Source organism: Lepisosteus platostomus, chromosome 9 (genome assembly GCF_059453375.1).
Source record: "Lepisosteus platostomus isolate fLepPlt1 chromosome 9, fLepPlt1.hap1, whole genome shotgun sequence".
NCBI lineage: Eukaryota > Metazoa > Chordata > Actinopteri > Semionotiformes > Lepisosteidae > Lepisosteus > Lepisosteus platostomus.
The window spans coordinates 57926026-57951358 of record NC_142619.1 but is presented as its reverse complement, the minus strand read 5'-3'; the positions used below and the strand labels follow the sequence as shown (position 1 = coordinate 57951358).

The 25333-nt window shown below is 41.1% G+C and overlaps 1 protein-coding gene across 2 annotated transcripts in view; it reads right to left on the bottom strand.

The window, feature by feature from the left end:
• LOC148655320 (diphosphoinositol polyphosphate phosphohydrolase NUDT4B) overlaps positions 1–24850 on the bottom strand; it is a 46334-nt gene extending 21484 nt beyond the window's left edge. The window contains exon 1 of one of the 2 annotated variants that reach the window (XM_088645832.1): positions 24391–24850. In XM_088645832.1, the coding sequence (XP_088501958.1) occupies positions 24391–24489 (99 nt within the window). In that variant the 5' untranslated portion in view covers positions 24490–24850. The remainder of the gene's footprint in view (positions 1–24390) is intronic. The other variant, XM_088645833.1, reaches the window with a different exon arrangement.
• Between the last annotated feature and the right edge of the window lie 483 nt (positions 24851–25333).

The window sequence follows — 25333 nt, the reverse complement described above, 5'->3', positions numbered from 1 at the left end:
CGTGGAGAGCAGCATTAGGGAAGATGTAAGTGATGGATGAACAGTTTCTTTAGCCAGTGTAAGCATGTAATTACAACCAGCAGGGTAACCGAGGGGTGGACAGCTGCTGTCCTCAAAGTGAACTGTGTCAATGACCTGCACCCATTTCAGGTTAAACAACCGGCCTCGACGACGACAGCAAAGCTTCTTGTGGCACTAAGACTAGACCCTGCCTGATCCGCTGTGAAACATGGGCCATTTCTGGAAATAGCCGGCTTTTATTTTTATTTTTTTATCTATGCCCTTCACACACACACTATGAGGCACACTGAGCTCTCTATCCATCAGTGGTGTTTGGTTTATAGGACAGTGACATTATGGGCATTGCAAATGATACCACATGATAGACCTGGTGCTCCAATGTCCTGTTGACCAGGACCCATGCTCATGCCACAGCAATCCATTCTGTCATGTGCTTTTGAGTGGGGCAAGTGCACTTCACAAGTCAACAAAGGTCTTCAACTTGATTCTTTGTTCCTGTGAACGGTTTCATATTTAATAAGCCACTGATTACATAACGCAGAGAGACCTCTCTAAGTATTTTCAATATACAGAAACATTAATAAATGACACCCCTCTTCTCAGGAAAATAGGTACTGGCATGGATTTTTACAAGATCACATCATGGGCAACACCAGACAGCCCTGCAGCCATAGGCACCAGTATAAGGTCAGGGAAGGCCTCTGCACCAGGACATGAACCCGCTGCAGTGGCCAGCCTGCTAGTACTGCTGACAGCAGAATCACTGCAAGCAGTCATGCAAAGCGCAATTGTAGAACTGCTGAGCTGCTGGATGGCAGTGTTGCATTGAATCATATGGAGGCTTTGTAAAACTTTGAATTCAGCATCTGCCTTTCTGCCTGCAAACCAAAAGCTTAGCTCGGGTGTTAAGCAAACAACAGAACTGCATGTACTTACAGTCATAAAATTGCCCAAAAAATCTGCAGTCTGGGGGCAAATTACTGATAGGGGGAGAAGCTAGAAATTCTTCTTTTGTTCCATGTGGTGTAGCTATCATAAATGTTGATGCTCCAAAGAAATCAGAGGGAAGCAAATACAATAAAATCTTAAATCTATTAGTTCAGATGTGCAAAGCAAAAAAGACCAAACAGTTTGATCTGTTGTAGATTCCATCAGTCCTCTGATTGTGCATGCAAGTGAACAGACACTTCAGCAGTGCCAACAATTTTACAAAGCTGCTTTTGGTGTTAGACGTCTGAGAACGGTCTGGATTTAGGGTAAAAAAAAGTTGCCAAGTTTCCTGTGGGATACAGAGGAATAGAGGATCTGAAGCTATAACAGCTCGTGCCTTTCAAACCTAAGACTCCCATGAAATCCAGGCTGAATTAACGATCGCGTCAAAGCCGAAATTCTCACCTGACTCGAAAGGTTCCTTAAGCACCTATGAAAAAAAGGTCAAAATACACAGAATTGTGTACGTGGATCACCGCCAGCAAAAGGAAAACAGGACCAAGAAGAGGGACCTGGTGTCATGCAACTTTTTCCATAGGCCCTGATAAAATGGTGAAGAAAAAGAGTCAGATCTAAGTGGCTACATCTCACTTTCTGATGCATCCTGTGCAGGCCAGCCCTGACAAATTGCATGTGGGAAACCCCCATTTCCAACTATAAAAAAGCCTTTAGGAAGGAAAGCACTGCTCTCTCCAATGCAGAATCCTTTGGGAACAAAGAGTCACCTAGTTGGATGGCGATCAGATGGCAAGTGGTACAGTGCCAAAGGCAGGTGTCCTGAATGGGCCATAAACAGGGCATCCTGTTCACTGCACCACACTCAACAGACTGCCCTTGGACCAGCTGTCTGTCAGCTGTATAACAACAGAAGAAAAGGACGACTCCAGCAAACTGTCAGCACAAGAGAAATTAAAAGAATGTTTACAAAAAGTACATGTTGTTCTTAAATACTATCAGTAGGGTACATAATGCAAAATTTAATTCTGATGACACCATGTCCATCCCTCGACCATATGTACCGTACTCGAAGCCTCACAGCAGGTGCAAGGATAACAGTGTCTGTTAGCAATGTGCGATTCGGGCACGTGGTAGGAAGAATGTAAGGAAGGTTACTAACGAAAGGAAGCCATCTGGCCCATCCAGCCTGCCTGGTAGATGGGCGTTTCTATGCATTAGCTTTGTAAATGAGATGAACCGATTCAATAAGCAATTAAAAATGCATTTATTCTCACTTTATAACGTACAATGAAAAAAAGTCTAGTTCTGACGGGGGTTAATGAAAATGCATTGCGGACTACTACAGGAGCCAAGCTCATGTTTGGATTATATGAAGGGTTTCAACTCGGACAGATATGCACGGGTATGCTTTGTTCCACCTGCCAACTGAACTTTCCTAGAAGGACAAAGGAATCCCACAGAGATGAAATTCCGATCTTTAACGAAATGACTTAAATTGCCACATTCTGACAAAGCAGGAGCTACACAGTGGGCTTCCTTTGCAAGTACAGCCATTACTGTTCATAATATGCCCCAAAGTAACCATGACTCTTTATCGCAAGAAATGCAAAATATGGTCTGATAAGTCAAAATTGGAACAAAACGTTCCACTCGCCACCGAGATACTTGATAAACTGACAGAAGCATGCTAAGACAACAGACTGAATCCAATTGAACTTAATCCAGAGGAACAGCTTGACTCTGATTCCCTTCGACACCTGGTCGCAGCGTCAGTTCCGAAGTGCTCTAACAAGATTGTTTCTAACTTCTGACTCGATGTTCGCATAACAAGACCGCACGTTGTACACAACAGCAACAACTTCCCAAAATGGCAGAACCAAAGGAGGCATTTATCATTTTGCCTGCTGACTGATGGCTCAGGAACAAGCTATTTTTGCAACCAACAAACACGGATAAATAAGGAAGTGGGAGATCGCAGCTGTTTGCACTAGTGTTTGGGCCTGGACACAACACTACGAGACGCCGCAAAGCGATAACGACAAAACATTACTGTTACAAGACCATCTTTTCTTTTCCTAGAAATTAACATGGTTTTTCTAAACATTTGAAAAATATCTCTTTGCACTATATTACACAAATATGTTGATTATTACCAGGGTGTTACAGCACCAAAACACTGGTGCTGGCGATTGCGTGGAAATGATTTAAGTAGATTTAGGACAATTTAAAATTAATGAAATGTAGGCAATTTTTTCTACAGAGCTCCATGTAATGACGTTTTTAAAATCCTTCATTGACCCAGATGAACTAAATGAAACTCTGGACAATAGAGAAGAATGTATTTAATGGGTTAAGTCTTAAAACCATATATATCCCCACTACAATCTGCTCTTCTTGCAATGAAATTCGCCAATGCTATTTAAACTGGCTCGCTAATTGTGCTTACATGCAGTTTACTTTAGCAACGCAGCAAAGTGGCTGAGGTCCAGTTCCCGTCTGGGTGCTCTCTCCGAGCAGACGAGCTGGAAGGGCCAAGTGGGTCCCTCTCGTTTGCAAGCGCTCGTGTGTCGTCATGCTCAGCAGAGGCATCTCACAGTGGTGTGCTGTTCCCGCATTCGCGGAGGGCTCGAGCCTTGTCAGCTGTCAACAGGGCCCGGAGACGTGCACCGAAAACAACACCTGCTACAACATTTCGACTCCCAGCAGTACGGGAGAGGTAGCTACCCTTGCCCTGCACCTCCAGCCTTGTTTCAGTGCTGCACATTTAACTAGATGACTGTATGACAAAAAAAAACCAGGAATGCTCTACCCTCGATTTAAACACACGGATACTTTTCCTACTACCACCCAGGGTGTGGTAAAGCAAGTGGTACTGTAAAACTTGCTCCTTAAAATGTATTTCTTAACAAGGTTATTTCATTCCATGCTGAAAAGAAAAAGGAAACACAAAGTTGTGATTCCTTTCTTTTCAGTATGGAATAAACCTGTAACCTGTTCCTATGCAGCTCCCTACTTGAACTACCTCAGGATATTTCACTGCTTAATTTACTGTTCACTTTCTAGAGTAATGGGTGATCACATCCAAGGATTGTCAGGCTGTGCGTTTTACAACATTCAAAGAATAGAAGAGGCCAGGTAATACCTAAAGAGTTTCTAAAATTAATTAAACTGTTTCCACAAATATAGGCACTAGAGGGAAAAGGCACAAATTTATGTGATGTAGCTTTATAACATTTATAAATTTATTTTTGTATTTTTTTTACAGTCTACTGCCTGTAAAGTGAAACATTTCTAAAGGCTTTAAATTTAGATTGAATTAAATTCGAAATCTGACCATACACTTCCTAGAGGGTGCTGCTCTAGATGAAGAGGGGGAGTTCCTATTGTACGTGTTGGCCGGCACATTGCTTCACCAGTGTTTTTCCACAATTTCTCGCGGATTCCACAGCCACAAAGCCTCTCCGCCTCCAGCAATGACTTTACTGCAAAAACCCCTCCAGAGCCCAATGTGCTTTACCTTGTGCTTCTCTGACTTGTATAGTTTAAAAATGAGGCTTTCGGCTCTACTTTGAGAAGAAAAGTATAATAGCAACTAGACCATACCATGTTGAAGACATGCAAAAAGTAAAATTCTATATCCAATGCCATTAAGTACACTAAAAGCTGCTGCATATTATGTAGACCACTTTCATAGAGAGCCCTCTGTGTCATAGCAAAACTCTTACAAGCCCACTGTTTTTTATAGTACTTCAGCCGAACAGCCCATCTCTTTTTTTCTTGAATTACCAGGCTATTACAAGGTAGGCGCTTGTCAAACGTCAGCTAAAAAGCTGAAGAGCTGAATACAGTAGCTTTTAGAGGTACTGACAGCAAGATGTGTAACACACAGCAGACTTCTATAAACTGCAGTTGGTGGTTCAGCACATAGCATGTTGACTTGCCTTCGGACACAAGCACAGTCACATGCTGCAATTCTGTACGAAGGAAACTTGGGCATGCTCAAACTATCAGCACCCCATTTGTCGCAGGGGCAAAAGTGGGGCTGAAGACAGCACCTTTTACCAGAATCTCTAAAAGCCCCAAGTAACCCAAGACAGTGTAGCAGGGACAAATGAAAGGAAAGCAACTGAAACTGTTGATTTGTGATTTTAAGTAAATGTTACAAAAAAAAAACATATCTGGTTTGACAATTAACATAAGAGAAAAGGCATTTAAGATTTTCCAAGGGGCCCCATCTTAGCACGATATCTTAGCATGATATGTCCTGGGCACATTGCCGTTGACTAATTTCTATTCTGTTTATTTCTCTTTTCATTTTTTCCAAGACAAATCTAATTGTCAAGTGTGGCACTTCTGCATGTTTCTACTGTAAATCATATACCACTCCTTAATATGAGGTCAGATGCAGTACATTTATTAAATGAGATCTATCTGAAAGAATGGTATGAGAGTTACTCAATACTCTCCAACAGACCGTAGGATTTGGAGTTTTCTAAAGACCAGGCTGAACGTCAATACACAGAATGGCTTGATGTATTAAAGGACATTTGCTCAGAAATACATTTTACAAGCTTCATTCATTTTATAAGCTAGTGGTGTAGTTCAGTTTTAAAGAATGGCATTTTCCTGGTTGGCAACCATTTAAAACATGACCAGTTCTACTGGTCTTGATTACCTTACACACAGAAAGGTAATGTAGGCAAATTTTTCGACAGAGCTCTGTGTAATGACGTTTTTAAAATCCTTCACTGACCCAGATGAACTAGTTAACCAAGAACAAATACTTGCCTACCACAGCAACATGGAAAACTTTTAGTTTAACCAGCACTGCATCTTCCAAGAGCTTCTCAATCCTGGTGCTGTGAGCCCACACACCTGCTGGGTTTTGTTCCAGCCCAGGGCTCAGTTAATAATAATTGCTCACACTTATGTAGCGCTTTTCTTGACACTCCACTCAAAGAGCTTTACAGGTAATGGGGAATCCCCTCCACCACCACCAGTGTGCAGCCCCACCTGGATGATGCGACGGCAGCCATAGTGCGCAAGAACGCTCAGCACACATCAGCTAAGTTACACAATCAGTTACAGAACTGAACCCTTAATGGACTTCATAACTAGATCAACCTTTGATTGCTTTCAGCTCTTTCACAGGTTGGAGGTAGATTCATGATCGAAAACCCAAACTTCTGAATTGAACATAACTTGCAAAGTTAACAATAAAGCAACTTGTTAGTTCACATAAGCCTTCCATTATTTTTCCATTATTCAGGAACCCCTGATGTAGATTTTGGGTGAACAGCTGCTTTGCTCCTGGGATTCAACCCACTGCCCAATAAGCATTCTCCCATGTGTTTTTGTTCTTCTACATTGGTTTTATCCATTACAGGATTCCTTCCCCACCAGAAAACAAAAAGTGCATATCGTGACAAAAACAGAAGAAAAATGTAAATATGCCTGTATATTCACTAAAGTGTTAGTCAGAGATTAAAAAGTGACAAGTTTTACTAAACCTCATTATGTGGGTTACACAGGAGTTTAATTGGAATAATTGGAATAGCAGCTTCAAGCCCAGTTAGATGTCTTGACAAGATTGCTTCACTATCTTTCTATGGAGTATATGACAATTATATGGACTATCTCTTACTGAAGATTCTACTGGCTGTCATCAAAACATGTGAGACACAATCACCCAAGCAGACCTTAAATTCTGAAGGTTGCAGAACACACCTCCTTGCATGTTCACAGCCCATATGAATAAATAAGCATCAACATAAAAGAGAATGAAAGGAAGCAGCTGGTCTGTAACTGCAGATGTCACTTGTAGAATAACCTTTCCAATTATTTGCTTTGTTGTTCCAGATGGGAAATATGCTTTGCAGGCAGGTAAAAGCCCCAACACAATACATGAAACTATGAATGAAAAAACATACATGCATAAGATGAGAAAAACAGGTTAGCAGCTTGGTAAGGATTAAAGGATCAGTTAATTTAATAAGACTGGGTGCGAGACGGATACATAAGATACATGCTGTAAAAAAAGTAGAATATAACTAATATAAACTAGATTTACTGCTATGTGAATAAAGGGTTTACTTAAGTTCAGTAGAACTAAATCTGGGTATTCTAAACCTACAGCCTGATGAAAGGAGTGGTCATAATCATTCACGGTTATATTAGTTTTCAGCACTACTTGTTAGGTACACTGTATGTATGCTAGCAGTATCTGTTGTGCACTGACAACTTCCTGGTTACCATCACTGTCCTGCTCAGTCTGTTTTTATTGTGTGCTAGAAGAACATCAGGAATGTGGAGGACAAAGTTACTTGTATACAAAGAGAGTAGTGCTGTAGCTTGTCTGGGCCTGAACTTTGCCTGCTGTCCCATACAGCTTTCAACGGTCTACGACACTAACAAGTTTGTTAACGAGTTAACCATCTGTGACTTCACTTTGGCAAGAAATTAATTTATACTTTTAAAGGATAAGGGATGAAAAATCTAGTCTAAAACCACACCTGAAGAACACTGCAGCCATTTAGAGAGTCTTCTCCTTGCTTGAGTCTTGATTATGTAACTTATGTTAAACTGAACACTGACTGCTTAGAGGATTCTCCAAGGTTATGTGTACCGTCAAAAAGAAACAGGAGAAGCAACAGCACAACAGACAAAGTGAGTCAGAGTCTGCTGCTGTCATCACGCAGGACATAGCAAAGAGCCTTACTGTTGAATAAATAATACGCCCAGTCTTTTTTCCTGTCAAGGGCTTAATGCTGGCCCCAAGCATTACGATTCTAACACCACATCAACACTTCTTTTCATGCACTGCTGATCCACCAAATCACTTTCTCACTTTCATAACACGGCACTGGGAAATTGTCAATCTTGACATATATTTCTTGTGCGCTAAAAAAATAACATTTCATGTAGCCTTTACTTACAGTAGTACTCAGTACCACAGAAGACAAGAGATGAGACATCAATCAAGTACCTGACTACTTAGCCTTTGAAGATCCCATAGATCACCAGGAGTAGGGGTATAAACCCTAAATTCCTGGGCTTGAAAAATCAGGTCTCCTTAAATACCCCCAATTACCTGATTTTCTGTTTACCAGAGTGGGTGTTGTAAGTGTTGCATTTCAGTGATGGGTGAAGTGGGTCCCCTCTCTGTGCATCATGCTTTGGGAAACGTAACTGTGATCATCATACTTTAAACTTAAAGCATCAAGACAGATAAAGTGCTTTAAGCAAAATATTTACTTTTGCACCCAAAGGGAGAATCAGTTCAACAACATGCAAGTTTAGGAATGCAATTCAGTTCCGATATTAACCAGTCCAGTCCTACTGTATAACCCAGGTGTGAACACAAGTTATCACCAAATAGCATTAAATTAGGGAGAGCATATAACTTACATTTACTGGTTGCAAGACGCCACATTGGAAAGAATCCTAAAAGCTTTTGTCAACAACTACACATTTAAGTCATTGTTTAAGAAAAATATTTTAACATTAAAACAAACTACTAAAGGTTTATTTCATGTATGTAACAATGTACCATAACTAGTGACAGAAATAAATATCCATTGTTTTAAACATTACTGTCTTTACAAAACAAAGCAAACTGTTAAATCTGTTTTGAGGGTTACAAAAACTGCATTCTTTGTGGTCTGAAATAAAAGATTAAACTATACAAAAAAACAAAATGCTTAACATTATTACCATAATCTGACAGAAATCATTTTAATTAGCCTAATTAATGCTGTGACCCAAATCAGGAAAAATGGCCTGAAAATGGATGGATAGTCTAATTAATTACTATGACAACTGCAAGTCTCTAAATTCTTTACATATTGAATACGGTGACTTGGTTTAATTTGCTTTCAACAGTACAGTCCTAATCAGATTGCAATAACATGCGTTAATTAACATGTTGTCAAAATTTAAATATGGTGAGACGGACTGCAGTGTAGCCTGCATTTATACATCTGCCTTAGACTTAGGCTTTTAGACTGTTCTATAGAGAAAATATCGTCCGATATTTAGGATGGTCACTTACAGCGATGAAAGCCGCACACCTGGTACAACATGACATTGCTTTCAGGGCTTGACTGGTGCGTTTGATTCACATAATTCAAATTATACAAACTCACGGCTCAAGCAAGAAAGAAAAATAAAGATGAGAAGATGTGGAAAACTAGACTACACCCAGAATGTACCAACTGCAGATCTTGATAGAAACTCAGTGAATCCCTCTTCTCCTCTACAGGAAAAAAGGGTATTATCCCATTCTGTAAGCAACCAGGCACTAAATGCTATCATTTTAGCATTTTCTGAGCAGCATTCATTTTTCTATAGTTGTAGTAATAAAAAAGCTTTTACTTTTTCTGGCTCAGGCCTCTGTACACTTTGTTTAACCTAAAATAGAGAAATGAATCTTAAAACAAGCAATGAATTCTAATTGCACTCCACAAAAAGTTCTCTTACAGTGGACCTCATTGCATTAATGAGGATCATTGGATGCTTGGGACAGATGGTGATCCAAATAAAATCTGCAAGAGATTAATAAACTTATTTATAAAGCAACTTTTCAAACGCACGGACACTGTATATAGTGATCAAAAATGACAATAAAAAGTAAGAGAAAAAAATAAACAACAACACACACTTCATACAGACAGAATGCAAGGCAATCGAACATAGGCCCTGGTAAAAAGGCAAGTTTGGAGTTGAAGAGAGTCAAAGAATTTGTCTCTCGTGAAGTCTGAGAAAGGGCACAAAGGATCAGACGCTCTGCATTGACAGAAATTGTCTAATGCGGGCAGTATTTTGAAAGTGGGGAAAAAAAAGACGTCTTAATCAAATTTTTCACATGGGCCTCAAACGACAGCAGGGGATTAAATATGACTCCCAGATTCCCAATTTCAGCCAATGCACAAAATGGGAAGCCATCCCTGTTACTGTGACGCAGTTATGAATGAATGTGCTCCAAGATGTAAATGGTGACAAATATTATGTAAATGGTCTACATGGCTGACATATTCATTGGTGTTAAGGACTCAGCCAGGGGTTGACAAAGTAGAAATTGTTAGGTGGAAGTAAGCCAATTTACAGGCTCCAATTTTAAGGTCAATACTATATATATCAAAAGTCAATAGTATACCCCTCTTGAATAATAAATGGCAGGCAGGACAGTGGTTTGGGAACTTAACAGTCGAGATGCAGACCAACAGAAAAGGAAATAAGTATATACTGCAAGAAGAAAGCTGAATCTAAAAACCCCAATATGATTTTGAAAGTAGTTTTAGCTCCCTTTCATCCCCCTCAGTGTGTCATGTTTCACTATGCACTCCAAGTGCTACAAAAGACAGCTTGCTCCTGTGCACGGCTCAATCAGTATTAACGGGGAAACCAATGCAGAGGTCATGCTGCTTTTGAAACAGATTTCAGGCTGTGGAACCTCAAGCATGTGGAATGAGACTGGCTCTTGCCGATTCTCAACTGGAAGGCGCATTAACACAGGGAACAGTTCCGGCAATAACTTAGCAGGTTGAAGGTCTGCTGATGACGTCGAAACAGAAACCGCAAAGCGTGAGAGAACAGGAAAAAAGCAGACAGCACAGACTTCCGAATCTTCTAGTACAATATCCTGTGCTGAAGACTCAGTCCTTACAGGCCTACTGTATGAAACGAGCAGCTTCCTGTTCACTGTAGGTCACATCTGAACAGTGTGCAGACTACAGTCGAGGAATCGCTCAGCACTGGAGCAGAAACACTGGGTTTTATAACACAGAAGAGCTGTGACCTTACAACACCCTAGTTGACCACTTACTTGCTGGAGGGCAGCCAAACTCGGTGGAGAAGTTGCATGGGATACCCAAGCCATTTCATGAATTTGCATCAGAACTGCAAGACTGCATGGCAGATCAGTTCTACTGAAGAGTGGGACATGTATCCACATATTTTCACATGATCACATTTAATTATTTAAAAAGGCAGAGTAAACAAACGCATTAAAACGGAACTATGATTAAAACAATTTGTTTTACTGGATAAAGCCGGTCATTCTTATTTTACATTCCGTGTCATGTAGGGAGTATATAAAAGGAAATCAAAGACCGAGGCCTGTGACTCAAAAGCATTGCAGTAGTATGTAAGCTAAGGTGACAAAGTCCATCAGTATGTGAACTGGAAAAATGTACAAACTTACTCAGGAAAAATAATGAGAGGCAAAAAAGCCTATTACTGATCGCGTGCCAGAGATCACATGATAGTACAATGTCTTCCAAACGTACTGGGACATAAAAGTCAAAAATTTCTTTTTTGCTTTGAAATCACGCGATTTGTGTTTGCCGTCATGAGATTTTGCGAATGTTACCTTTTATTTTTGGGTAGTTCCATGCGTACCTTTCGTCATACGTTGTTTGACCCAGTGATTTCAGGTGATCATAAGTACTTTAACTTAGTAATAACAAGTAGTAATAATACTACTATTAGTAGTAATAGTAGCAGTAGTTATTAGTAGTAATAATAACTTAGTAATAATAAATAATTTAACTTAAGTAATAACAGATTCACTTTAAGAACACGTCAGAGAGCAAAAAGGGATACTAAAGACCCAACTCCACTTTTACACATTGAAGGATCAATAATTACTTGCTTACTAAAGGACAGTACAGAACTTACTCTGAAATCAATTCCTTATATAACTGTTCTAAAAAAGTCAAGCAAGGTGACTAAACTGTTAAGGCATTCACTGCGAGTGTAAACTCAGCACTGTGACCATAGGTTCGAGCATGAGGCAGGATACTAACTATGTCCCAGCAGCAACACAAGGCTCAGTGCCTGCGGGCTTGCAGTGATGTCATCAATGAGGGACACACCTCTCCTCCATCCATCACAAGACCAGGGGCTTGAGGGGAAGGAGGGTCAGAGGGGCCCGTATGCATTTCCTCGTTATCCCCAAGTAGGTACTGGGGTTGCCACTGTGAGCGCAATTGTAAGAATTAATTGGCAGAGCACATCACAAAAACAGTAAAAAAAACAGTAAACAGTAAAAAAAAGTCAAGTGAAAAAAAGAGCAGATACTGGAAATTACAATGTGGAACATATTCCTACTTCTGAAGCTTAATTAATATAACAATGACTTCATTTTGTGTGCGGCTAAAATGTAAAGATCCAGGAATCTAACGCATTTAGGAGTAAGAAATATAAGCCTCTACAATTAAAATGCTCTTTTCACTGCTGTAGGTTGTCAGGTAACTATAACACAACATCTAATGACAGAACACAGAAAACATCTCAGAAATCTTACTTGAAATTCCTTTTCGTCCTTATTGCCAAAAAAACATTTACAGCAGCGACAGCTCAAATCAAAGATAGTTAAGAATACTGGAAGAATCTTCAGTATAAACAGTCTCTCCTGGTTCTGAAGTCACTGCCTTAATACAGGAGTCTAAGGGAAACTAGGTGAATCTAGGCCCATTCCACCTTAAGTAAAATGGGTCCTTTTGAAGGTGATTAGGCAACATGTACAAACAAAGTCAGAAACCTTCAAGAGAGGCCCCTGTGAACCAAAACAGTGATTTTTGCTCTGAGTGGTAATTTCAGTGCTGGTGGTCGAGACTAGTCCACAGCATTCAACAGACAGGCATACTGTCAAGAGTCTAGTGTCATGAAGTGCTTTGAATAGAGGTATTGTTGTGCTTATTCTACATGATGTATCATGTCCATCAATGGCAAATAACAGTTACACTAGATATATTGGTACCAGTGAAAGCACTTCTTAAAGGCATTCATATCGGGTTACAGGGATAGCTTGAACATCTGCATTTGTTTTGCTCGGCTAACACAATCCCTTTAACAAAACAAGCCGTCTTGAACTACTTACTCTTACTGTGGTTACAAATAACCCATGAAGGTTCTGCACTTTAAACCTGTTTGCTTGAAGAAATGAAATAACATTTTGCAGACATTTAAGTACTTATACAGAACTTGCAGCAGGCAGTTGGCTTTCCAAATATTTCCTATATCGATTTGCTGCCTGCACGCTGCAAGTCGAGCGAACCCGAGCGCACTGCAGATCAAACCATCCATTCCATATCACTACGCAAAACCCCCAGTACAGCCAAGCGCCGTTTAAAAAAACCTGCTGCAATAAAAAATCAAAACCTGCTAGGCACACCACTTTTAAAAAGTAATTCTTAGAACACAAAATAGAAAGCCATTAGATTTGGTCAATAAATTCCCTGCATACTGAACTCTCTCCACCACCCCACCCCCCCCGTATTGAAGAAGCAATTATCACTGCCCTTTCCTGCAAGGCTGCCTGTCCCTGAAAACATAATTAAAGAAGATGCTGCGACCTGCAGTCTGGACATGATGAACATTGACAGATGAGAGATACCTGTCTGACCTTTTACCTTTGCCACTAGCCAGTGACCTTTCAACTGAGGTGGCATGAAAGCACAGAAAAGTTGTGTAAAAAAAAAAAGAGAGGAAAGAAATAGCCAATACCTGTCACTTCAGCACTGATCTTGCAGACCATCAAACAAGCACATTTGAAGTATATTTTATACATATGGAGGAGTCCTTTTTAAATACTGAATCCTAAGCTTCTATTGACATTTTTGACACTTACACCTCAAACACAATTAAAGATTTCAGGCACCAAGCCCTTGGTTTTGAGTCTGCATACACGGATGAACGGACAAAGGAAAGTGTGATTTCTCCACGCATGAATTGGCCCTATCTGGTGTACAAGCAAACCAAAACTCTGAACAGGCCCCTGCGTCTGGGGTATATCAATCTCCCCCGTGGAATTGTTTAGTGGCAGACTCAGGGGAGGCCTGGTGTATGGTATCTCACATCGGGCTCTTGTGTCAGGAACAGACAATGTAACCTGTAGGAGCTTTTGTCTCTAGCCCACAGGTTAGCATCTCCTGCCCCTTTTAAATTCTGTACATTTCCATGCCAAGATTACCATGCCGTGTGATCTTCCAGTACTTTGATAGCGTAGCTCAGAGTATGACAAAAACGACGTCAAGAATTTTAAAGAATTACAAGGACCTGGTTTTCCCCAAGACATGCCAACTTTCTAGAAAGTCCGAAAACATAGCTACAACTGAGCAGCTGATGACTCATTCCTCAGCCTTTTTTGGAGATATTTTTCATATAATCGGATGGGACCTTACATGTCTGCAGGTGTGATAAAAAAGAGCCTTTATTACACTAAAAGAATAAAAAAGAATTGGAGAACTAAAAGGCACGAAATGGTACAGTATTCACCATGGCTGTTACTGACCATGAGCCTGAAATTTGAATGCATTTTCCTGTATAAACAGGGTCTCATGCTGTGAGAATAAGAAAGTCAGACTCTGAAAGGCCAAACAATAGCTGACATACCTTCCTGATTAACATCACATTTGACTAAATCTCTCTAGTCTCTGTCTTTTCTGGCCACAAGAATAGAGGATATTTACACAACTCGGAACGATACATAAAAACACAAGGGGATTGTGTTAAAAGTCTCATTTAGCCTATACAGCCGTCCAACAGATGCCAAACTTCAATCCCATATTAATAAAAAAAAGTTGGGAACTTTGTGTAAATCACAGATAGACCTCTTCATTAATTTCATCGAATTAACTCGATTAAAATTCTAAATTACAAGGAATATTTTGAGAAAAGTTGTGGAACTTGTTTGGAATGTTATACCAAAAGAAACTCTTCCCACTTCAAGAGTAAAACCCTATCTTACTACTGATTATCTCTGTAACCATTCTGGATTAATGAGTCTCAGTTGTGCTGTTTAAAAGCAAAAGTTTCCAGCTCCACTACCAAAAAGGTAGTTTTCCCAGCCAAATTCAAATGGTATGGAATTGCTACTGTACACATTTTACTATAGGTCTATAATGTATAGAAGCTCTCACATTCTGGTAAACTGAACTGAAAAATGTCCTCAAATGATTCCTCAAAACATGAAAAACAGCTTAATGTCTGTGTATATTTATTATTATTATTTTTCTGAATTCCTGCAGTAAAAAAAAGAATCTGTGGTACACATTTCATAGGAAAGAAAGAGTTGTCTGTAAACCAATTATTGGAATGAAAAAATATTTATAAAACATTTGTTATTACAGCAATTACAAACTCCACAACATTTTACATTAAAAAACAAACATCTTGTTAACCAAAAGACAGAAGTTCTAATGGGGAAGCAGGGCTGTCCAGTCCTGTTCTGGGGGGGACGACGAGTCTGCTTGTGCTGTAGCTCTCTGTAAAGCAGCTACGCGTGAAGAGATAGAAAATGCTGTTAAATTGGTCCAATAAAGCCAGAAACCAGCGGGTGAGGTACCGAGCCAGAATGCAGGCTGGTGTGTCTTACAGAATCTTCACAACCAGGACTGGACTCCCCTGTTCCTGTTAATCCTTCAATAACATATCTGAAGATGTAAACAGTATAATTAGTCTTCAAATAAGCAAATGAAAAAATATAAAAAGGATTTGCCATACAGTAGGTTGTCCCATTTTATTCAACTTATCTGACTTCATGTTAAGAAATCTTTAATAATATGCTTAAGTCATCACAAAACTAATTGGTAACCAAATCTGCAACAAGTTTTAGTTAGCACACAAAATAACTCAAAGCTCTGATAAAGGCCTCCGTCTGCATTACCAGCAGCTCTTTTTGTAGAAAGTGAGCCTTGCATAGCATAGCTGTGTGAATTCCTGTAGGAATGGTGTGTAATGACTCTGTGTGGGACATACCTGTAACGTTTCTTCTCTTTTCAGCAGGGAATAAACCTTAACTTGTTCTTTTGCAGCCTACGCAGCTACCTACTTGAACTTCATGACTCTGTATTGGTTAATGTCTTTTATATAATGCAACATCTATTTTAATGTTCCTTCATACTATTTATGTTTTTTTGCAAGTCTGGGTGTGTAAAACATGGCTGCTTGCACACAAAAGAAATTAGTTTCAACATATCATACTGTGTGCAGTACTAATGTATCCTGTTAGTTTTCGACGTTTCTTCCCTGGCCAGCCATAACACAAGGGTTAATGGTTTTGTTCTCTGAATTGATAGAGTAAAATTTGATTTAAAGGGTATAAGAGATACTCAGGGTACAAGGGATATACACACCAATGATCTAAAATGACTCTAAACACTGTATCCAACAGTGGCAACAGGCTAGCTCTTCCAGTATACTATAAGCTGTGCAATAGATAAGAGGACGAAAAGACAAAAAAAATCAGGAGAAATATTATAGTTACAAGAGAAAGATTTTTTTTCTGCAAAGAATATTTATTTTATCTAGGTCATGGGCGGAGCGGTGGCTCTGTGGCTAAGGATCTGCGCCTGTGACCGGAAGGTTGCCGGTTCAAATCCCGCGGCCGGCAGAGGAATCCTACTCCGTTGGGCCCCTGAGCAAGGCCCTTAACCCCAACTGCTCCAGGGGCGCCGTACAATGGCAGACCCTGCGCTCTGACCCCAAGCTTCTCTCCCTGTCTCTGTGTCTGTGTCTCCCTGGAGAAAAGCTGGGGTATGCGAAAAGACGCATTCCTAATGCAAGAAATTGTATAGGGCTAATAAAGAAACATTACATTACATGTAGGATCAGTAGAATTCCCCCCCCCGAATATATTCAAAACTTTTTACAGCAAACTGTGGAAGAAGGTATCGGTCAAAAAAAGTAAAAATGATCAGACCTTTTAAAGCAACTTCACCCAAATAAGTCTATTAAATTAGGAATGCACCATAGCATGAACTCAGGTGGGGAGCTGCGTCAGCATGCGTAGGCTGCAAAGTAACAAGTAATAGATTTATTCCATGCTGAAAAAAAGAAGAAAGAGAACAATGTTTCGGCCGTGGAGCCTTCTTCAGGTGTGGCATAGCATGAACTCTCCTGTTTGAGTCATTCCTAAGTCATTCCTTTATTTCCTTAATTTACACTTTTTGGCACTTCCTTTGTGATTTACACTTACTGTAACTCCCTTGAATGAGGCATAATCTAATAATGTTAGCACATCTTACACAAGGAACAATTTCTATTGTAAAATCCTTGGTGGAATCCTTCATTCAGAAGTACTTATGCTTTTTGGTGATTTTCATCCCTGCTGGGGGCATTAAAATGTCAGTATTAAACTGTAGTGCAGAAGCTCTTTACTTCTATAGTAAAGAATATAGCACTCTCATTTTGGTCATGCTAGGGTCAAGTGCTTCAGTGCTTCCATGTCGATATCCAGTTTTCTTCACTGTGACCCTTTGGATAATTCAGTAGATCAATGACTTTCTTAGACCAAGCTCTAGTCTTCAGCAGCGTCCCACTGTTTCTGCAAAGCAGCATTATCAATAACTTTGCAGATGCACCCCTACTGGAAATGTCTAAATGCAGTCTCTGAGAAGCCCCTATAAAGCCACAGAACATTAAAGGTATTGATCTGAAACCGCACAACCCAAAATGAATATAATGAAGAAGTTGAAAGAAATGCTGCCTCTCTCTCTCCCTGGCCCATGTACTTATGAATGTAGTCACCCAGTTCCATCTCACTCTAGTGGATATAAAAGACCATCCAAGACCAAACAGGGCAGAATCCTGCACCTTAAAAAGGTCAAGATCAAGATCACTTTATTAGCCACATACAATTTCTTGTATTAGGAATTTGTCTTTTTCGCATCCCCCAACTTGCTCTCCATGAGACACACAAATGGGAGAGAGAGGCTTGGGGTCAGAGCGCAGGGTCAGTCATTTATATGGCACCCCTGGAGCAGTTGGGGTTAAGGGCTTTGCTCAGGGGCCCGAGGGAGTAGGATACCTCTGCCGGCCGCGGGATTTGAATCGGCAACCTTCCAGCCACAGGCGCAGATCCTGAGCCACAGAGCCACCGCTCTGCCCCAAAAGCGCCTTCCTTTGAGCCGGATTCGAACCAGCGACCTAAAGATTCCCAGCTGTTTCCACTACAGTCCTCCACTCCACCAACTGAGCTATTGAAGGAACAGGTTTCAGTTTCATTAAGAGAACACTCAGACAAGTCCCTGATGCTACTCACAGGATCTCTATCTAGCGATCTCACAGATTACAGGGGAGAGAATCTTCTGTGAAAGAGTTAACAGATTTAACAGATTAACAGATTAACAGTTGACAGCCCTGGATACACTTAATACTTCAGGTAACAATGGGCAAACTTCAAAACAACTTTTTGGACAGAAATACAAAAGTCCAAGAAGAAAAGGAGTTTAGGAAGAAGTGTCTCCAGGCCTCTGTATTAAAGACACTTCCACACAATTACCAGTTGTGCTTTATGGATGATTTTTCAGTGCAGATTCCAAAGAAGTTCACTGGGTTGACTTTGTCAAAGCAGTTGAAGATTTTGAATCCCTAGATCAGGTGCTCTTGTTGGCTGAAGGAAACATTTTAGCCTTAAACAGAGAAGACTGACAGTGCAGGACGTTCCTTTAAGCTCAGAAATGTACCTAGTTCATCATTTTTTGCAATGAGGTGACCAGACTTATATACAATATTCCAAATAAGGTCTTACTAGTGCTTTGCATTAGTAATCAGCAGTCTATAGTCTATACACTGTATTAATACAGTATACTGTATTTATCAGCCAAGACTCGACTTGTACTGCTTAACATATAATACTATTTTCCACTTTTTCATTCCCCCCACCCCCCCCCCCAAGTCATTCAAGATTTTCAAATCACAGTTCTTATTAACACAAGCCTGCTTTTTACAATATACAAATGAAACTTCCTACGTGAACATTAACCATGACTCAACGGCAAATATTCTGTGCAGCATGCTTTCAGATCAAAACAGCATCTTGCTTCTTTACCATACCTGTGACAGTGTATCTGTAACAACAGATCCTATCAGATTCCAAGAGAAGGCTTCTGTATGAGGTGGCAATGTCTGGTTTGTGCTGGTTATGTACAGCATTTGTCTTTGAGAGACTGCCTCATACCATACCTTGACATTTAAACTAACCTCACCATGTTACAGCAGGAACAATACAAAGACATTCCCTCTCCTAACTTGTGACAGAAAAAAAAAACCTTCAGAGAAACACTCACGTGACTTTCACTTAACCTGTAAAGTCAGTGCTTGTAGGCTTCAAAAGTACAGTCTTTTGGAAACATTCATATAATCCTCTCCAACACCAGCTCAACTGGAATTAACCATCACTGATGCACCATTGACAGTCTGGCACCTCTAAGAGCCACAGTTGAGTAATACCCTAGACAGCCCCCCAAAAAATTACATTTAACACATCCATGGGTAAATGACATTTAAAATGTTAGACAGGATTTTAGACCTGTAGATAAACTGTTTTAATACCATATTTCAGCTGAGAGTCTCACTTGTAGGACCTGCTGACTGAACCCATTAAATGCTCTGCTGAATCTATCAAGTATCAGTTCAGCAAGTCAGTTTGCAGGGACTGCAGCCCCGCTTGGTGAAAGTAGGAAGGACAAACAGTGGGTGCCTGAGTCACAGAGATGCTTTCCCCACAGCAAAGTCCTGTGAAAACAAACACTACGACTGAACCAGTCCAGCTGCTGAGGGAGGACAGAATATTTTCCAAACTGCACAGGAACTGTAGCATAAACACAATTCAGCACATGACTCATTTTCTCTTCCAATTCGCGTGCAATTCACAGCCCGACTTGGAATGTCACTTCTATGCTCACAATGCAGCGTAAGGGAAAACAGTATAGTGAATTCTACAGTATGCACAGCCATGACAGCGAGAAAAATGCCATGCCCCTTTACACACCAAAAAACAGACCGCTTCTTCCATGTGACGTTTATTTCAGACACACTCTAATTGGACATTACAATATTAAAAATAGTCCCTGAATAAACAATTCTGCCTTCTGTAAAGCAATCCCTAAGCTTAGCTTTGCCCTTCACACAATTTCTGTGGATGTTCCATTGACACAAATTAGACACAGCCCCCTTCCTATGCCCCTCAGCAGTATTAATAACATCCAGAAGCCATCTCGGGGGACACCTGTGGCTTTCCCCCACCGCAGGCCCTCACCCTTTCCCCAAGGACAGGCTATTCAATGAAACGCCAGTCACAAGGCAATTAGAATTTTAATTTTAGACCAAACAGTCATAATAGGATGCAAACGCACAACCTCAGGATACACAAGGTCAGGCAGCAGGGCACGTAGCGGAGAACTACTGGTTCACTGTGTGGAGACTCACTCAATACTCACATTCCACAGCGAGAAGGAGTAAATATGTGCTCTATGATTAAGAAAAAAAAAAGCTGTGTATATCCATGTCTTTTTCATACTATGCTCTTTCAAGCTTTTTACAAAGAAGAAAAACAGGCTGTAGAAAAGAGACCCAAGATAGCAGCTAAATCATTATATACAGTACTCACACACTGCCCCTAACATACCAGAATGGTATGCCCCCAACAAATGGTACATTCCAAGATGGAGAACCGTAAAGTAGTAGCAAACTGGTTTCACATGCATGGATTCACCCCCTAATCTCATAAGCCAAAAGATCAGCCTGTTGACCCAGTGGGCTCACATCTTTCAAGATCCAGAAGGTGACAGCACCATAGCTGCTCACATCAGATGAGCCCTGTTACAAAGGCATTTTCCTCTGTGTGCTGTGCTGTGCTCATGGCTACGATTGTGATGCACATGCCTCTAGAGCACTGCTGAAGACAGCAGCAGACCTGGCTAATGTGACCAAAGAATAAGGAAAAAAAAACACCAAAGGGAAGAGCAGTTCAGGCTTCAAGAGAGTACTGAGCTTTTAAAATCCCTGAGCAAAATAAAAAAGTAAAACAAAGGAAAGATGAAAGTTTAAATGTGTCAAGAACACATTTTTCACCCATGTCATTAAGGAAGATTTCTTGAGTCCCTTCAAAATAAAGGTTGAGGAGATCCTTGAATTAACATGCTACTAACTTTAACTACTTTGTAATCATTGTGTTCTTACGAATCAGTGGTAAAGACAGGAACAGAAGATCATTAACCAAAAGCAAACCCCAAGACAAATTAACTCACTTAACTGGTTCATAACACTAAACATATCCTGAAGGAAAGACGGTTGTGCCTTCAACTTACTATGTGTATGCCTGAATCCCAGCCCTGCACTATAAAGGAGTTGTGAAGGGTTACTGTACTTGTCCTATAATAAGGACAGTTTTGTGTTTTTTTACACCCTTGAAAAATACATTAATTGCTTCCTCCTGTTCAAAGTGGAGCAATAAACATTCTAAGGGACCAAGAGCAAATGCGAGCAAACAAATGTTTTGCACAACCCTGCAAGTTGCTCCCACCAGGTAGTTGCAAATCTATCTCCTTGGAAACCGCATCAGGCCCCAGTCAATCCACACAGATAGGGTATAAAGCACTACCTTCTGCCTGTTGCCTTCTATCAGGTTGACTGCGCTACAATAACCCCCTGGTTGCTGGCCTGGATGATAACCCCTTGAGGAAAGTGCAGCAGTACAATTGTTTGGTTTGGTCACTGCTGTAAGACCCCTTTGCTCTTCGTCCAGTATCACAGGAAGGGTAGTAGTTCAGGTTTAATGCCACTTACAGTAACACAATGACAAGCACATTTTAATGGCAAAATGTGTATAGGTGAGTTATGAATACCAAAAAGAGTATATTAAATTTAAAACAGATAAACAAAATGCTGTGATACTACACTTACAAAGCAAAAGAAAACTGTGCATCTATAGCAACACACCAAATGCTACATACACAAGGATCAAATTCACCCAGCCAGATCTCTCCGTCTCTATTCTTCACTCTCCTACACTAGACGGAAAAAAAAGGGGTTTACAAATCAGCAACTGATGCTGACAGGCACAGTAAAACCGCTCTCAGGCAGAGCTTGGCTGAAGTTGTTCTTCTGGGCTGGAGGAGTGTCTGTGCAGTACTGGCTGGCTGCAGTGTCAACCACATAGCTATCTATGCACAATCTATCTACTGCTGTGCATGCTGATTACAGACAAGACAAACATCTCTTAAGACCCATCCTTACATGAATGTGCTTGCTCTTAATTATTTCTGTGCCAGAAGCTTTTGCTGTGCTCCATTTGAAACCATGCACTGAACAGAAAGACTTGCTGGACTGTTTGGACATCAGATGTTGCAGTATCAGAATAGTACTAGAATATTTCCACTGTAATGGCCATTTCACTTTTTAAATACGTGCATCTTTGCTTTGATTTTCTGACGTTCTTAGCTAATGGGGAATCCGTTTCCTATACACAAAGCGGACATTTTCTAATGAAACTAAGGGGAAACTATGCTCCCTTTTCCATAATGCAACCACTACCTACCAGGAGGCCAAAGCACTATGAAAGACATCTACACTTCATGACTTTTTCATGACCCCATTTTCAGGCACCCTGCTCTTGTTGAGCCCTGTCCCTTCCTGTCAAGCTCTTCTACTCTGCAGTACTAAGTGACTTCACTGGAGACCAAGCTGAAGTTCCTTCAAGGCTTAAGCAACTCTATTGCACTTGAAAAGCCAAAAGGATTCTCAGAGCATTCATCGAGAAGTTGAGGCTTGAATGGAAAAAAAAAGTCAGGGGTTCATTTGCTACGCACTTGATGCGACACCCTTTATTGCAAATAACTTATCTGAGGAGCAGATCGGACCTTCTGAAAGCGAAGGCAGTCTCTTTCTTCAACTAGATGAGCCAGATTCCTCTGACACCCCGCATTGATCATGCATGTGTCTGCCTTCCAGTCAGGCTAATCTAAAAATTGGTCTACAACACATCCAGAAAAGATGACAGTATATGACTGACCAAATAAAAATTACAACTATAGCCAAATCCCTATAAGCAAGTCGTTACATGTTTTTCCAAGAAACCAGAATGTCCGGGACAATGCACAGATTTTTATTGCATACAGCACATCTACAGAGGAAAGAGCTGCAGAGATTCAGGAGATAAAACGCGTCTCTCGCAGTGCCTCTTAATCAGAATCTAAGAAAGTCAACTATTGCTTCACTTGGAGCCAATGGGGTTTGAGATAATTTAGTGGAGCCAGCAGGTTTATCGGCCGATGATCAAATCAGACGTCGTGTGCAAGTTAATTCAAGCAAGATCCGCGCCTAGGTGACGAGTAAACACTGCGCCACTCAAAGCACACTGTTACAGCTACGTGAAAAGACGAAGTAAAAAAAGCATTTAGGAATTAAGTGTAATTTTCACTTTAATTCAGATGGAATTCATAGTTGGGGAGGTTTGTAAATCTGTTCATTGTACCAAATCAAAATGTCATCGATACACAAATTATCGTGATGAGCCACTATCGGGGGAAATAAATGAGTTTATGATCCTGTTTCTATATAGAAAATATTAATGGCACCTGTTAGCCATCTCCAAAGGCTGCTTTAGTTTCGCCTCAGATGGGCATTCAAGTAGTTTATGCCTATGTGGGCTCACAATCATGGGCATTTCGATAGCCTTGCCTGTTCTACTTTAACACCAGGGAAAATACTGTTATCATACTTACAAATAATAGGGGACGTCCTAGGCGCTCATTATCTGTGCAAAAACAACATTTCAACGTTTCATACGTGCGCGTACTGTACCAACGTATTCACAGTAAAGCAAACAGGAATTTCCGAGTGTAAATCTCTTTACAAACAGAAAAACAGCAGTCGGCAAAATAATAGTATTCACGGTATCGGAATACGGAGGACGGTGACATGTTAATTTCTGCTCGTCTCAGAAATCGATACAGTTTTGACAATGGCTCTGCTAATAGATACAAAAATCTGATTCGTCGACATCCGTGGCACCTAATATGATTCAACATGACCCATGCACGATTTTCCAGCGCTCCTGGGCACACGGGGCTACCGCTGAATAGTCACGGGGTATCGCAGCCGCTGCCGCGCCACCCCGCTGGCGCCTTGCTTGCAGTACCCATTTTGGCTCTGAAACTAGCCCGAACTGGATACGCTTCACGCAGGAGGCGGAAAGGAAACCTTCGCTTGTTGGTATACAGTTTACACATTGTGGCAAACTCGTCGCTCTGCGTCGCCCAGTCAATGAGATTACAAAGTAGCCGTTTGTTGCTTTTTTCCCCACTCCCAACAAAGAAACCACAAAGTACTGCGGATTACGCACCACACGGCACACCGCTAAATCGTTCGTTTGCCCTGGTGCTGGAAAATTGACAGGGGCGCAAAAACATACAGCATGTATAAAGTATTGCACAAAACTAGCACTGATAATCTATAAAACGCTGGATATCCCGTTTTATTTTCCCTGTAAAACCGGGAAAGGGGAACGCCATTCACCGTTGAACAGATTGCGGCTACCTATCTTCCCTATGTAACGTGGATTAAGGAGTTTGAAGCACGGACGGACAAGGCTCATCTCGCCCAGCTGCCGGACGATCACATCTTGAACCAGCATACCTCGTCTTCTCGCTCGTTCTTGAAACACAAGCACGCCGCCCGCTTCTTGAAGCCCTCCCCGTCGTACGTCCTCGTCTGGTTAGGCTTGAACTTCATCATATAGCCCCGCTCGTACCCTCCCAAAGCGAGCCGAAATCAGCAGCGAAAAGGTACAGCGGCGAGGGACGCCACAGCCGAGCAGGGGAGTCGGGAGGAGGGGTAGCAGTGAATCGGCATGAACAGAAAGGGCAGTCCGGGGTGGTGGTGGTTTTAAACGCAGTCTGCTGTTTGCACTGCGTCTCTCTCCATTGAGCCCGTCCACCTGGTCTGCTCGCTGTCTCGGCGATCCGATATTGTCCGCGCCTTCTGTCGGCTCTCTCTCTGCGCTTATGTCTACCCTGGCCGGTATTTAACTGAACTCACATTCCTCTAAATGCAATCCTCCCACTGGCACCCCCACCACCTCCACCCTTTACTGCGCAGTCGCAGCAGTGCAACAGTTTCACTGCGCGGCTGCAGCCAGCCCGTCTATAGGAGAGGCGCTGTGCAGCGCAGCCGTCCTGGAGCGAAATAAGGCGTTTTCTAGCAAAAAAAAGTATCAATGAAGTGCAAAAGGCGTGCCCACTGCCCCAGACGGCTCCCCCCGGAACAGTTGATATCTCCACCGTTTCAAGAGATCCGCTTAAAATATTGTACCACCGATCGGTCAAAACTGTATGGACAAAAAAGACTTGTGTAAACATCTGAAAATATATGTATTTTATATTTTGCGGAACGTTATACCACCCAAGCCATGTGGATAATGACTTTTAATTATTTTTTTCGGCTCATCTGTTACATTTATTTCTGAAGAAAAGCGGGACAGTTCGACACCGTTTTAAAGAGGAAATAAAATAACCATATAATGGCATCGCGTGTAAAATGTATTCACTCCAGACCATTGCTGAAAAGCTGATAATGTTTA